Source organism: Ambystoma mexicanum, chromosome 12 (genome assembly GCF_040938575.1).
Source record: "Ambystoma mexicanum isolate Mex_15411 chromosome 12, UKY_AmexF1_1, whole genome shotgun sequence".
Taxonomy (NCBI): Eukaryota; Metazoa; Chordata; class Amphibia; order Caudata; family Ambystomatidae; genus Ambystoma; species Ambystoma mexicanum.
The window spans coordinates 881,837,190-881,849,767 of NC_090936.1; the positions used below are offsets into that span (position 1 = coordinate 881,837,190).

General features: G+C 41.7%; 1 protein-coding gene across 3 annotated transcripts in view; it reads right to left on the bottom strand.

Moving 5' to 3' along the window:
* LOC138513069 (uncharacterized) overlaps positions 1-12,578 on the bottom strand; it is a 1,355,028-nt gene that overhangs the window by 1,312,837 nt on the left and 29,613 nt on the right. For all 3 annotated transcript variants that reach the window (XM_069627754.1, XM_069627753.1, XM_069627752.1), the window contains exon 2: positions 2,784-2,842. In XM_069627754.1, coding sequence (XP_069483855.1) covers positions 2,784-2,842 — 59 coding nt within the window. The remainder of the gene's footprint in view (positions 1-2,783; positions 2,843-12,578) is intronic.

The window sequence follows — 12,578 nt, forward strand, 5'->3', positions numbered from 1 at the left end:
GCAGGCAGCATGAGGATGAGAGGACTGGAATCCGGAGCCGGGCTGCAAACAAGAAAAATATGCATGTGTGTGCATGAATGCAAGGGTTTGTATTATTGGTGGTACTGGCCCACATTAGTGGGTCGAGTCTGGCCAGATGTCTTTACTGTGGCATGGCATTTTTACTGGTAAAGCCAACAGGAGTTAGGTTCTTATATGGCAATGCTGGCATATTTTGGTGCCATCGCCTTGGATATGTAGGGGAACAGTCAGCATGAAAATTTCCGTTATACTGGCATAGATTGTAGGCAAAGACACCATGAAAAGGAGTTAGTAAATGCTCCTGTGCAATGTTAGTGAGTTGTTGCATTTGGTACCCAGTGAGTTCATCGCTGAAAAAAAAAAAATAAATAAATAAAATAAAAGGGGCACCCAATATTTATTTTTTTACCCACTATTTGACACTTTCCCCATATATTCTAGGACTGGAGTTTTATATAAAAGTACACCAGTCCTAAAATATGTAAGGAAGGGTGTTTAGTCGGTTAAAAACAAAAAATTATATCGAGTACCCCTCAATGTAATTTCCCAGCAATTAAATCACATACAACCAGATATTTACATGTGCCCCAACAAAACCCATTGCAAACTGTGGCCTTTTACACACATTGTAACTTAAGTGTGCTAAAAATTCACGATGTTAACCCAATATGTTGAACACCCACCCCAAAAAAACCCTCCTGGCTGGTTCGGGCTCCCTCGCTATTCTCCGTCTCGCCACATATTCAGAGGAACCGTTTGCGCCGCTCAATTAAAAAATTAAGCAGCCGCTACTTCCTCCGCCATCTGTCCTGCGAGTGCCGTTTGGTAGCAACGAACGCCTGTTCATGCGCGAATTTCCTTATCAGAATCTAAATTCGTATAAATAATATACACCCACATTTGGTTCGAGACATTGATCGTAAAATGTGGGTCTATTATTTAAGTGTCCATGGATTGGCCCCATTTTACCTTGCCCAATGCATCCAATTTCATCAACCGCTATGTTCTCTTCATTCCTCAAATGCCCATCTACTTACAGTCCCATAAGTCACTGTTCTACCAGAAGCGGCAGACGCTTCTCAGTGCTTGGCCCAAACTTCTGGAACAGCCTGCCTCCGCACAATAACCTCATTCTGAAAACATTTCCAAACTTTTCCTTTTACTTACATTTGAATTCTCCGGCAGGACAATCCGTATAGGGCTCAGTTCCGTATTTTGTATGAGAATGTTACTAGTATTCCAGATGTTTTAATGTTATGCGCATTTAAAGATAAAAGGAAATTATAGCAGAGTGGGGGGGGGGGGGGTGGGAGTTAAGAGTCACGAAACAGAAAGGAGCTCATATTACCAGTCTTCTTTAATTCATTACGAAATATATATCTACCTACCTCTAAAGCACAAATTCAATAAAATGACATACTGCTTTTTTGGGGGGAGGAGGGTAGAAGCTGATTTTTCAACGTGCTACCTTAGATAGATTGGTTTCCCTACTGCTTTTACAATGTTAGAACCAACCACTTGTGATTAACAACAACATGTCATGATTTGAACAACTGGATTACTGGATCCTTGCCCTGCTCAATTCCCAATAGCCAACAAACAAATATAATTCTGTATTTAGGAGAGGACAAGTACAGAAACTGCTTGGGATTCCTTGTCCCTTAAGCGAGGAGCTACCTCTAGTGGGGTCCAGCAGCTCTGTCCCCTAAGGGGTGGAGTGGGCTGACCCCCCAAGTCCCAAAGGATATAAGGCCTTTGGGTTCTGGCACTTTAGAAATAAATAAGGGACACATTCCCTGGATTCGTCATAGGTTACAGCTGGGGAGCCGGGTGGGTCTAGACCCATTTGAATGCTTCTGTTCCTGCAGGATTTCCCTTTGGAAACACACTTTGTTCTTTGTACAAGTGGAGTCTACATACCAGAAGCCAGCGCATTAGCTAGCAAGTCTTAAACATCTTTCTCAAAAGGATTTTAGTCTGGGGTCAGCACAGCCATTCAGGAGGTGCATTCTCGTTAGTGCAATATATTTCGCAAGAGAAGACATTCGGAAAATGGCAGGTTGCTCACCTCGGGCTGCCTAATTCGTTATCTTTTCTCCAGCCACTGACATCTTCCTTCCATTCCATGTCACTTTTACGTTTTGGGACCCACTTAGTTCAGCAGAATCTGTGACTGAGACAGGGCGGGCATTGTCTATTCACTGCCGACCCAAGAGAAGTCTGGCATTAGGCCAACAAATTACGCTTTTTATGGACTTCTGTTTGTATTGCATTTTAGTTTGGGCTATTGTGGCCAGAAGCTGTAACTAATGCATTAGAGATATTCAAAGCAGTCATCTGGGAGTTACTTGGCGTTGTAAACCCGCTAATGGTGTAACAAAAAGGTCTTAACCATGTTGGTCTTCAGCCACTCGATAAGCATGATGCGTGTCCCTCATTAAAGGCCGGTTCAAACCAGCATTGGCAAAGCCAACAGTTTTGGCTTGTGTACAAGGATTAGGCATTTACCAGGCACTGCTATTAGATGCCCGTGTGTATGCATCAGTGGCGAGTTAATACCACTACGGCAGTGCCTGGCAAGTACATTTCCTCATGCCTACAGAAAAGCACAAACTGTTGGCATTACCAATGCTTGTTTGTCATAGCATTGGCTTTCTGTTCAATACGATTGAACTTGACATGGAGTCATCTGGTCAGCCTTTCTAAACTCTGCAATTGGAGAGCAAAACAGTTTGTAATAAAGAAAAGTCAACTTTATTTACCTTGTCGAATGTAGAGATCATCAAATGAAGACCACAGAAGTGCAACGAGGGAAATATATCTGGGGAGACAAAACAACAACATTAAATAAAGACGAAAAAATAAAGCAGGTTTCAAATCAGTGTTTCCAGATGCTGCACTCCAATCATGTGTGAGCAAAACTGCATCTTCTCAAATGCTGGGATTACTTACCAGTGATCTTTATTAGTCCCATTCTTCCTTGTCCCAGTACTTACTCATGAAGCGCCCCACCCTTCACAGCTGCAATCCAATATACCAACTAAATCACCAAAGTCACTGATAGGGAACCACTCTTTCCTCTATAAAGGAGGCGAAGCTTACCTCTTTTTCCTGGATAGCCACAACTCAGCAGCTCCATTGCTCAGGGATGAGTAAGAGTAGGACTAGGAGTAATGAAGATTACCAATAGGTAATCCCAGCACTCCACGTCCTTCTTCCTCATCCCAGTGCTTACTCATGAAATCTACCAAGGAGGGCTGAGGCACAACAAACACCACAGACATCGGGTCATGCCAGCATGCCAAGTGATTTTAGTGTACGTCACACATTATCCCAGATACAGCGGAGAACCGACTGTCCAAACCCCTGATATTCCTGCTCTCAGAGAAGATGGTAATGCCTTACAGATGTCAATGACGACCCCCCCCCCCCCTACCGGCCTCTGCCCAGGAGGCCCCAATTCCCCTTGTGGACAGTCCCCACACTCTGAATGGACACTGAACCCCACTCAGGCTGTGTGCACAGGAAATGGTACTCGAGCTATCGGCTGATAGTAGCCAGGGAGTTTTTCCAGACCCTAGCTGAGGCCCCATTAGGTACTAAATAGATTATCATACATTATAATCGTTGCTGTCCTGGTGAAATACGAGAGGAGCACCTGGTGCACATCAAGGCAGCTCATGTGCACCCTCTCTCCTGAGATATGATGGATATTTCTTGCGATATATGGAATGACAAAATTACTTGGGGGCAGGAGGAAGGGTCACAGTGCAGAATGAAAGCCATACAGGAGCCCACCAGATAGGGGGCAAAGAAGGACACTGTGCACCTAGGTGTCTGGCCATGGAGATGAAAAAAAAATAAATAAAGGTAAATTGGTAAGGGATTGTAGATCCCTTTGAACCTCTCGAGTAGATGGAGGCCCCAAGGACTGGGGGTCGGGGGGGCAAAGGTCCCAGGATGGGGTCATGGGCTGTATTCCGGGGCAGAAAAGACACTAATAAGATGAGCCACCATAGGTTCGGGAGGGAAAACCCCTGCCTCCCCACATCCCTGCTCAAGGGGCCCTAAAGGTCGGAACCACAACCCATTGAGCCCTCAGGTAGGAGGGAGACACTCACAAGTCAATATCCTCTTGAGAAAGCATGACATTTCCCTTACCCACATTCCCCTACCATGCATTCTAGTGGGAGGAGGCCTCGTTTCATGCACCACCTACAGAAGGCTGCCCAGTAACATGAGTAGGACATTAGAGTCACTGGTTTCCTTGAAGCATTCAACAAGGAGGCCGTCGAATCCAGCAGACCCTTGCTGATCAAGCCTTCCCTTTCAAGAGCCAGATACCCCAATCTCTGTTGTTGCAGGAGACACCCCTCCCTGGACCCTCTACTGGAGGGAGACCATGTGGAAATATAAGTCATGGAACTGAATATAAAGCAAACAGGTGGGGAAATCAAGACCACCTGGGTCAATAGGGGGACCACCAAGATCAACCAAGCCTTCTTCCTGATCTTGGACTACTATGGACAGGAGAGGGATTGGAGGGAAGGCATAATGTAAGGAATCACTAGGGTATCCACCTCCTTGCCAAAAGGCAGCTACAACCCCTCCCATCCCACATCGTGCTTTCTGTGCCAGTGTGAACCTTCAATGTCTTCAGGTAACAAAACAAAATCTAACACGTTAATTATTGTTTACGCTTCCTATCCATTTCACGATGGATTGATTTGAGGTAATACATGGGTGTACGTCTAAAGTGCTCTCATTACTAGCAAGTCTCTCCTTGTTGTGCGTTACTCGTGCTTCCCATTCATTATAAACTTTAACATATCAGTGCTTGTGTTCCCCCTCAACTATGGTCTATCGGGTACTAACATTTTCTATGACTTCATCACCATTATAGACAGCAAGATATCTGTGCGCACTTCCTTATTTCAACTGGATCCCTCTCACGTTTCTCCCTTTGCGTCGGCTCTCATTCTATTTCAGCAGCCGACGGCATCTCCCTGTACAGCCATTTCCCGTGGTAACCTGGTAGCTCGAGTCGTCTTCGCTCGTTATTTATCTGAGTATTGTCATGTTTTGGGATCGGATTACGATTCATAACTGAACGTCAATGGCGAGTGCCCAACTTGGTATATCTGTAATAGCGGACACATCATTATTGCTCACTTGGTTTCATGCTTTTAAGCCATTGCATTATTTGGTTAAATATTAGTCTCACATGAAAGTTGAAAAAGTGCCTATTTAGATTTGTTAGTCTAAGTAGCACAGTCCCTGCTAGGTGCTCACATTATGCATAGCGCTTTGACATGACACATAATTTCTACTCTATTTGCACAGATGTACGTACCCCTATACTTGATTGAGAAATGTCCCATGGATTTGGAAGTACCTGGATAAGATAGTTAATCCAGTTACCTGCTCAGTGCTCATGAAATACATAATCATTTAAACATGACAATTGGCTTCGCATTTGCGTTTGCTGGTGTGTGTACCACATGCATCAGTGCATTCCCTGCTGCCTGCATTCTACATTCGGGAGACCCAAATATGTTTTTTTTACTTTCGTGGTTCCTAGGAATTATGCTTTAAATATGGTATTAGCCACTCTAAATTCTGTTAAAATATGACGGCAAGTTTGATTAGGTATTGGAGTGCGCTTTTTTTTTATTTTTGGAACACTCGATCCAAATAGTGTTGTGTGCTTTGCAGATGGCATAGAGCAACAGTGTGTTAGTATTTCAGTGACTGAGTCCTAATATGTTGGTTGCTCAGTTTATGTGCTACTTTCATGTAGGTCAGTTCAGACATTAACGCTCCTCTTCTGTCCTGACATTTTGTTCCATTGCAAACCATCTCCCAATGGGCTAGATTGGTTCCTCGTTTATACGGTGCTGTTCACAGAAATTAAGCCATTTTATTGTCCTTGTTTGATAATATCACTGGAGGAAAGTGGGACATTTGAAATCAGAAATGTACTACAGGAATTCCATGCAAGATGTGATAATTTTGAAATGGAAGAATTCAAACCAAACTCAAAATCTAACCCGCAATTACCATTATACAGCTTGATTGATGCCTTCTATAAAAGCAGGAGGAACAAAAGAACATTGATCAAGTAGTTGAGAAAAAACAGAAGAGAAAGAGCAACTTGACCGAAGATGAAATGAAAGCACTTAAGTAATTGACTCGAGATATTACAATTGTCTTAAAGGAGACAGACAACAGGGGCAACATTGAAGTAGTAATGAACAGGAAAGACTAGATTGTAATGGTGAAGAATGATTTAGAGACCCCCCCATTGCTACAAGATTGTGCAGGGAAATCCCCAAAGTAAAATAACCAAGACCTAGAAGAACAAATTATGGGAGGCATAGACGAGGACTAATAGCTGGTGGTGAAAGAGCTTATATGCTTGTAAAAGAGCCAAATATACAGACTAAATATTTCCTCCCAAAGATACACAAGCCATTTGATATGATTCCAGAAGGAAGACCAATTCGAAGCAGAATAGGTTGGGCTAACAAGAAAATATCAAAACATTTGGACAATATTCTACATCCAAGAGTCACAAGGCTTAAGGCATATTTAAAAGACACCACAAATGTAATAAAGAATCTAGCAACTACAAAATGGCAATCTGGTTTCCTAATAGCCACTTTGGATGTCCGAGCCCTGTACATATCAATAAGGCACAAACTAGCAATCAAGACATTGGAGTATGTATTTAAAGAGGAACCAGCCTCTCATTACTATCAAGTGGAGATGTTACAGGCGACACTAGATTACAACATATTCATCATTAATGGTAACTTTTTACAACAAGTAAAAGGGGTAGCAATGGGCACTAAAAACTTGCCAGCCCTAGCTAACCCATTCATGGGCTTATTTGAAGATGTGGTGGTATACACAGATGCGGCTTTCTCGGAAAAAGTGGTTTCATGGACACATTACATGGATGATTTTCTGTTAATATGAAAGGGAACAATGCAGAAGCTCAATGAGTTTGTTCTTAGGATCAACACAAATGGTTTTGGAATCAAACTAACAGGGAAAAGCAGCAAGACAGAAACATACTTTTTGGACCTAACAATATATATAGTTGGGGACCATTGCACATACAGAAAAGAGACTGAGGTCAATTCCACACTATGCGACAAGCTGTCATTATGAACAAACAAAAAAATATGCCAGGAGAATTTATCAGAGCAAATTGTCAGGACGCTCAAATATTTGACAGAGTGTGATTTTCTAACCAAGTTATTCCGGCAAAGGGGATATCCAGGAAAAGAACATTAGCAATGGTCAGGATAAGGCAGAGAGACCATCAAGAGAACAAACGCTGATGGAACAAGAAGAGGAATAAAGACTGACAAAGTTGTATGTGTGACCATGTTTTGCAATAACCATCATGCGATATACAGAATCCTGAAGAAAAGCTGGCATCTACTTAGGTTAGACACACATGGCAAGAACATATAGAAGATATACCACAAATTATCTACAGAATAGCTAGAATATTGAAAAACTGTCTTAGCCCATTGCTACTACTGGATGAGCAAAAAGCACTACCCAAAACATGGCTACAACCCAGTAGGAAATGCTTTAGAAAAAGTGGAACATGCACAATGTGCAGATACGCACATGAAAGTACTGACATTTTTATGGACAGTACAAAAACGAACATTCTGGATTGCATTAATTGCAGAACAAAGGTTGTTGTACATGGGATAATTTGTGTATGCAAACACATCTATATAGGCAGTATGACTAGAGAGCTAAAGATAAGAATGAGAGAACATGTGTCGACTATTGGCAGTCAGGACCCCAAATTTCCTTTAGCTCAGCACTGGCACCTTGAACACCAACTTGACAACAATATAGATATTAGGTACATAGGTTTACAAAAGATAAACCTTGGTAAACGAGGAGGGAATAGAGAGATCTTACTCAGGCAAGATGAGGCGAGGCTAATCTGCAGATACAAAGCTGCAGAGATTGGTTTAAACAAGGACAACAAAATGACCTTGTTCTGTGAAAACAGCACTGTATAAACAAGGAACCAATATAGACCAGTGGGATATGGTTTGGAATGGAACGAAATAATGTCAGGACAGAAGAAAAGCGTTAATGTATGAACTGACCTACATGAAAGTATCACATTAACCGATTAACCAACATATTAGAATTTCTGTGACCTAGTCCTGAGTCCTAACACACTGTTGCTCTATGCCATATGCAAAGCACATAATGCAGACGACGCAGTTTGAATAGAGTGTTCCTAAAACAGGCACACCCCAAAACATAATCAAACTAGCCCTCATATTTTAACAGAATTTAGAGTGGCTAATTAATGCTATGTTTAATGCACGATTCCTAGGAACCACGAAAGCTTAAGCAAAACAAATAAATAATAAAAAAAAAATCTGGGTCAGCCGAATTTAGAATGCAGGCAGCAGGGAATGCACCGATACATGTGGTACACGCACCAGTAAACGCAAATTTAAAGCCAATTGTCATGTTTAAACGATTATATATTATGAGCACTGAGCAACTAACCTAAACAGGTACTTGTTTAAAATCTATGGGACATTATTCCTCAAGCAAGTATAGGGGTATGCACATCTGTACAAATAGAGTAGAAATGATGTGTAGTGTCAAAGCGCTACGCATAATGTGAGTACCTAGCAGGGACTGTGCTACTTAGACTAACCAATCTAAATAGGCACTTTCAACTTTCACATGAGACTAATATTTAACGAAATAATGCAATGACTTAAAAGCATGAAACCAAGTGAGCAATAATTATGTGTCTGCTATTATAGGAATACCAAGTTGGGCACTCACCATTGACTTTTAGTTAGGAATCGTAACCCGATCCCAAAACATGGCGATACTGAGAAAAATAAAAAGCGAAGATGGCTCGAGCTTCCAGTTTACCGGCGCAACGGCTGTAAAGAACAGCGAGATGGTGCCGGCTGCTGAAATAAAACTTGAGAGCTGACGCGAAGGGACAAACGCAAGAGGAATCCAGTTGAAATAAGGAGGTGAGCAAAGATATTGTGTGGTATATAACAGTGATTAGGTCACAGAAAATATGTATCATCATTACTACACAATAGACCCTAATTAAGGGGGAACACACATGTTAAAGTTTATAATGAACTGGAAGCGTGAGTAACCCACAAGGAGAGACTTGCTCGTAATGAGGGCGCCTTAGACGTATACCGATGTATTACATCAAATCAATCCATCGTGAAATGCATAGGAAGTTCAAGCAATTATTAACTTAATAATAGCATTTAATGAGGATCTTTGAGACATACGTCTATGTATTATTTCAGGTGGTATTTCTCCCGATAACATGATCGGAACAATACGAAGACAACCTGACAGGATGGTAAGATTTGATTCAAACATTCTATTTAACAGATACATGAATAATTGCTATAACTAAATGCTTACAAAACGATGGCTGTACATAAAGTGTACTAATAAGACATTGGTACGCTGGTTTTTCTCAATTTATTCTTATTTTATTTTCCTTCATGTTGCTTTGTCAACCCACAAACTCCTCCCCAACACCAACCCTTGATCTCTGTCATTTGTGTTTTCGTATAATTGCGACTAGTAGAAAGATGTGTATTAATGCCCAGATTTGAAAAAGGCACTCATGTCAAAACATGTGTTATCGTAAAGCCAACCCATGAAGGCGGAGAACAGTTGTGTAAATAAAAGGATGAAAACCGCATAATAGACCTGGCGCCTCATTTAAGAGTTTGTTACTAAAAACATTCTATACCGGAGTTGCTTTTTTCCTCTGTCTCCTCTTAAAAAAAAAAGAGACATATATGAGTCAGACACACAATGAAATAAGTCGCTGGGCAAGTTTAACTGATATTTCAAAAATAAAATTAAAACAAATTTAAAAAAACCAAAAAAAAGGTACCAGGCATATAATATAACACCTCAATGATTAGAGCAGAGTTCTGGTAGACAGAGGAGACCTTGGTTTTGTTTTAAAAGGTGTCCACCTTTCTCTCATAGCAGCAAATTGGAGGGGTAGGTTGGAAAAAGGCATTGGCAGAGTAGGGGTTAGGGAGAGTTTTCTAAATGATGCTCCCCATTACTTTGTATTGTGCACCCCTCTCCCCCAGTGACTCAGACCTCCGAGCAGCCAGCAGTTCCATTTTTCACAGCCTATTGTTGGGAGGCTGTGGAGCACGCTTCTCGTGAGTTTCAAACAGGTTCCCGTGGGACGAGGACACGGCGTGAAACAGATCATTACGAGTGGACCAAGCATGCACATTGCTCCTGGACGGTTGATACATGCCTGCAATGAGAATAAAAGTATGCTTACCTGCACCTGTGTACCGTTCATCAGTACAAGGTTTACACTGCAACAGCTTCCTTTTTTGGGGTAGCCTGCAGCAGACACTGCAGATAATGTTTAAATCCTTAACTTTGGGAATGGGTCTATTAAAATCTTAAGATGAAACCGGTTTGCTAAATTCTACTTAAAAATGAAACAACTTTGAAGTGAAACCATTTCCTTAAAAAGGACACCCATGTATATATTGATCATTGATGGGGTCACCAAATTGTACCTTAAAAATAGCAACAATGTTCCATATCTTACTCCACCCGGAAAAACAGGATCCAGGATTTGCCTCATTGGTCAGTGTTAAAAACTGACAAGAACAGAGTTGTCTGAATCCTGTATTTGGCTTTCAAAACCGAGCTGCAACTCTAAAATAATCTCCCTGAAGAAACAAAGGGGAGAACTGATTTGTGATGGAATTTGTACAGGTCCTTTGCTGTTCCAAGATAAAACCAGTGGCACAGCAAAGCTTTAAAAAATGTATTATTAAATAAGAAGGAATGCATAGGAGCATCCCCTTCAAAGTCAAACATTTTAGTTTTAGGATTTGCATTGTGGAAACGAACCACAAATAGTCCAGCATCATTTGAGTTTCTTCGCACACAGTACATTCCCATAGATATTATCAGCTGCTCTGTGGAAATGAAATGATCGAACCTTATGAGGAAACAGATCTGTGGACAAGGTCTTTCTGTCATGTGTGATGTCTCTTCTAAGAGAATCTAAGAAGTTTGTTTGTATTGCAAGTACAGATTGCTTGTTTAGGTTGATTCCTCTTTTCTTTAATATAAGACTTCATGACATGGTCATTCTGCCTGCTTTCTTTATTAACAGACTTCTTTCATAACAGTCATTCAACTACATTCATACGGTCTATGTATTTGCCTTTGAAAATGCTTGTTCACACCTTGATTGCGCTATTCGACATGCATGGGCTAAAACTCAAACTACTGTAATACTTTTCTGTGCCAAGGATGTATGAGCATGAGACGCAACCAACTATTACAAACCAGCATGCACAAACAAAATTCAAGGCGGGGTCATGAAAGACTGGGTTGGTAAGCCTCTTCATCAGGAGCGTAGAGGAACACGTCATGTGATACATCCAATGGTCAACTACATCATGTAGGCCTATACTGAGGTTTTCAGAAGATTCCTGCTAGGTGTTGCATCGATTACCTGCCAGTGGCCTAAAGCCAGAGGTCTGGAGGGCAGGTCAGGATGTTGCAGTCAGTGCTGGCATTTTGAAATGTAATTGGTCTTTGGTCTATTTTGCTACTACCCAAACCTGATGTGAATACTGTCTGAGACAAAGCTTGCAGACATGCAGACCAAGAAATTGTGACATGTTTTTTCACATATGTAGACTGTACAGGTGTATTGGCGATCTCAAGTTGGCTGTCCTCGGGTATGAAATGCTCAACCAGGACATATTGTTATGGCCCAATCACTTTGCATTCTGGTGCTTGTAACCACGCTTTTCTAGAGGAAAAATTAAACTACAGGTATTGTACAAGACTATAGAATGACCAGAGCTTAAAAAAAAAAAAAAAAAAAAAAAAAAAAAAATACATGACTTGAAAATCTGTCAATTTCAGGCCACAACTTGGGCTCTTTGTTGCCGATTGGTTTTGGAACGAATTGTAAATAAGCAGCATGTTCAGCAGTTAGCCCTCTGTCATCATAGCAGTTGCTAAATGGTGAGAAATACTAAAGAGGGGCGATTCTGAAGTTCACATTCCCCAGCACCCTCCGCCTGACCACCCCAACATGTCAGGGCATCTCTTATTGGTGTAATTACTTCATTTCTCTACTTCTGCAACTGCGGCTGGCAACTCTCGCTACGGCACATCCTTGTTCTAGTGTTCTGTACCTGAAGGGGGCTTAAAATAGTCACAAGTCCCGCTCTGGGTCATTAGAATCACTAGAGTGCATACTGCAGTCTTGTGCCTGTGAGCCTCTCTTCCATGTCCCAGTACTAAGTCCCCAATGTTTTGTTACTTTTTATTTCAAAGGCTTCAATCTCACAATGTGCCATCAAAACTGTAGGGTCTCTAGGGAAGTTAGAGGGTTCTCCCAATTCTCCTGACCAGAGTCCCCCTCATGTGATCCTCCCGCAGACCACCACCCCCACAGTCAGGAAAAGTTTGCCTTGCCCTGGCCACCGAGGAGG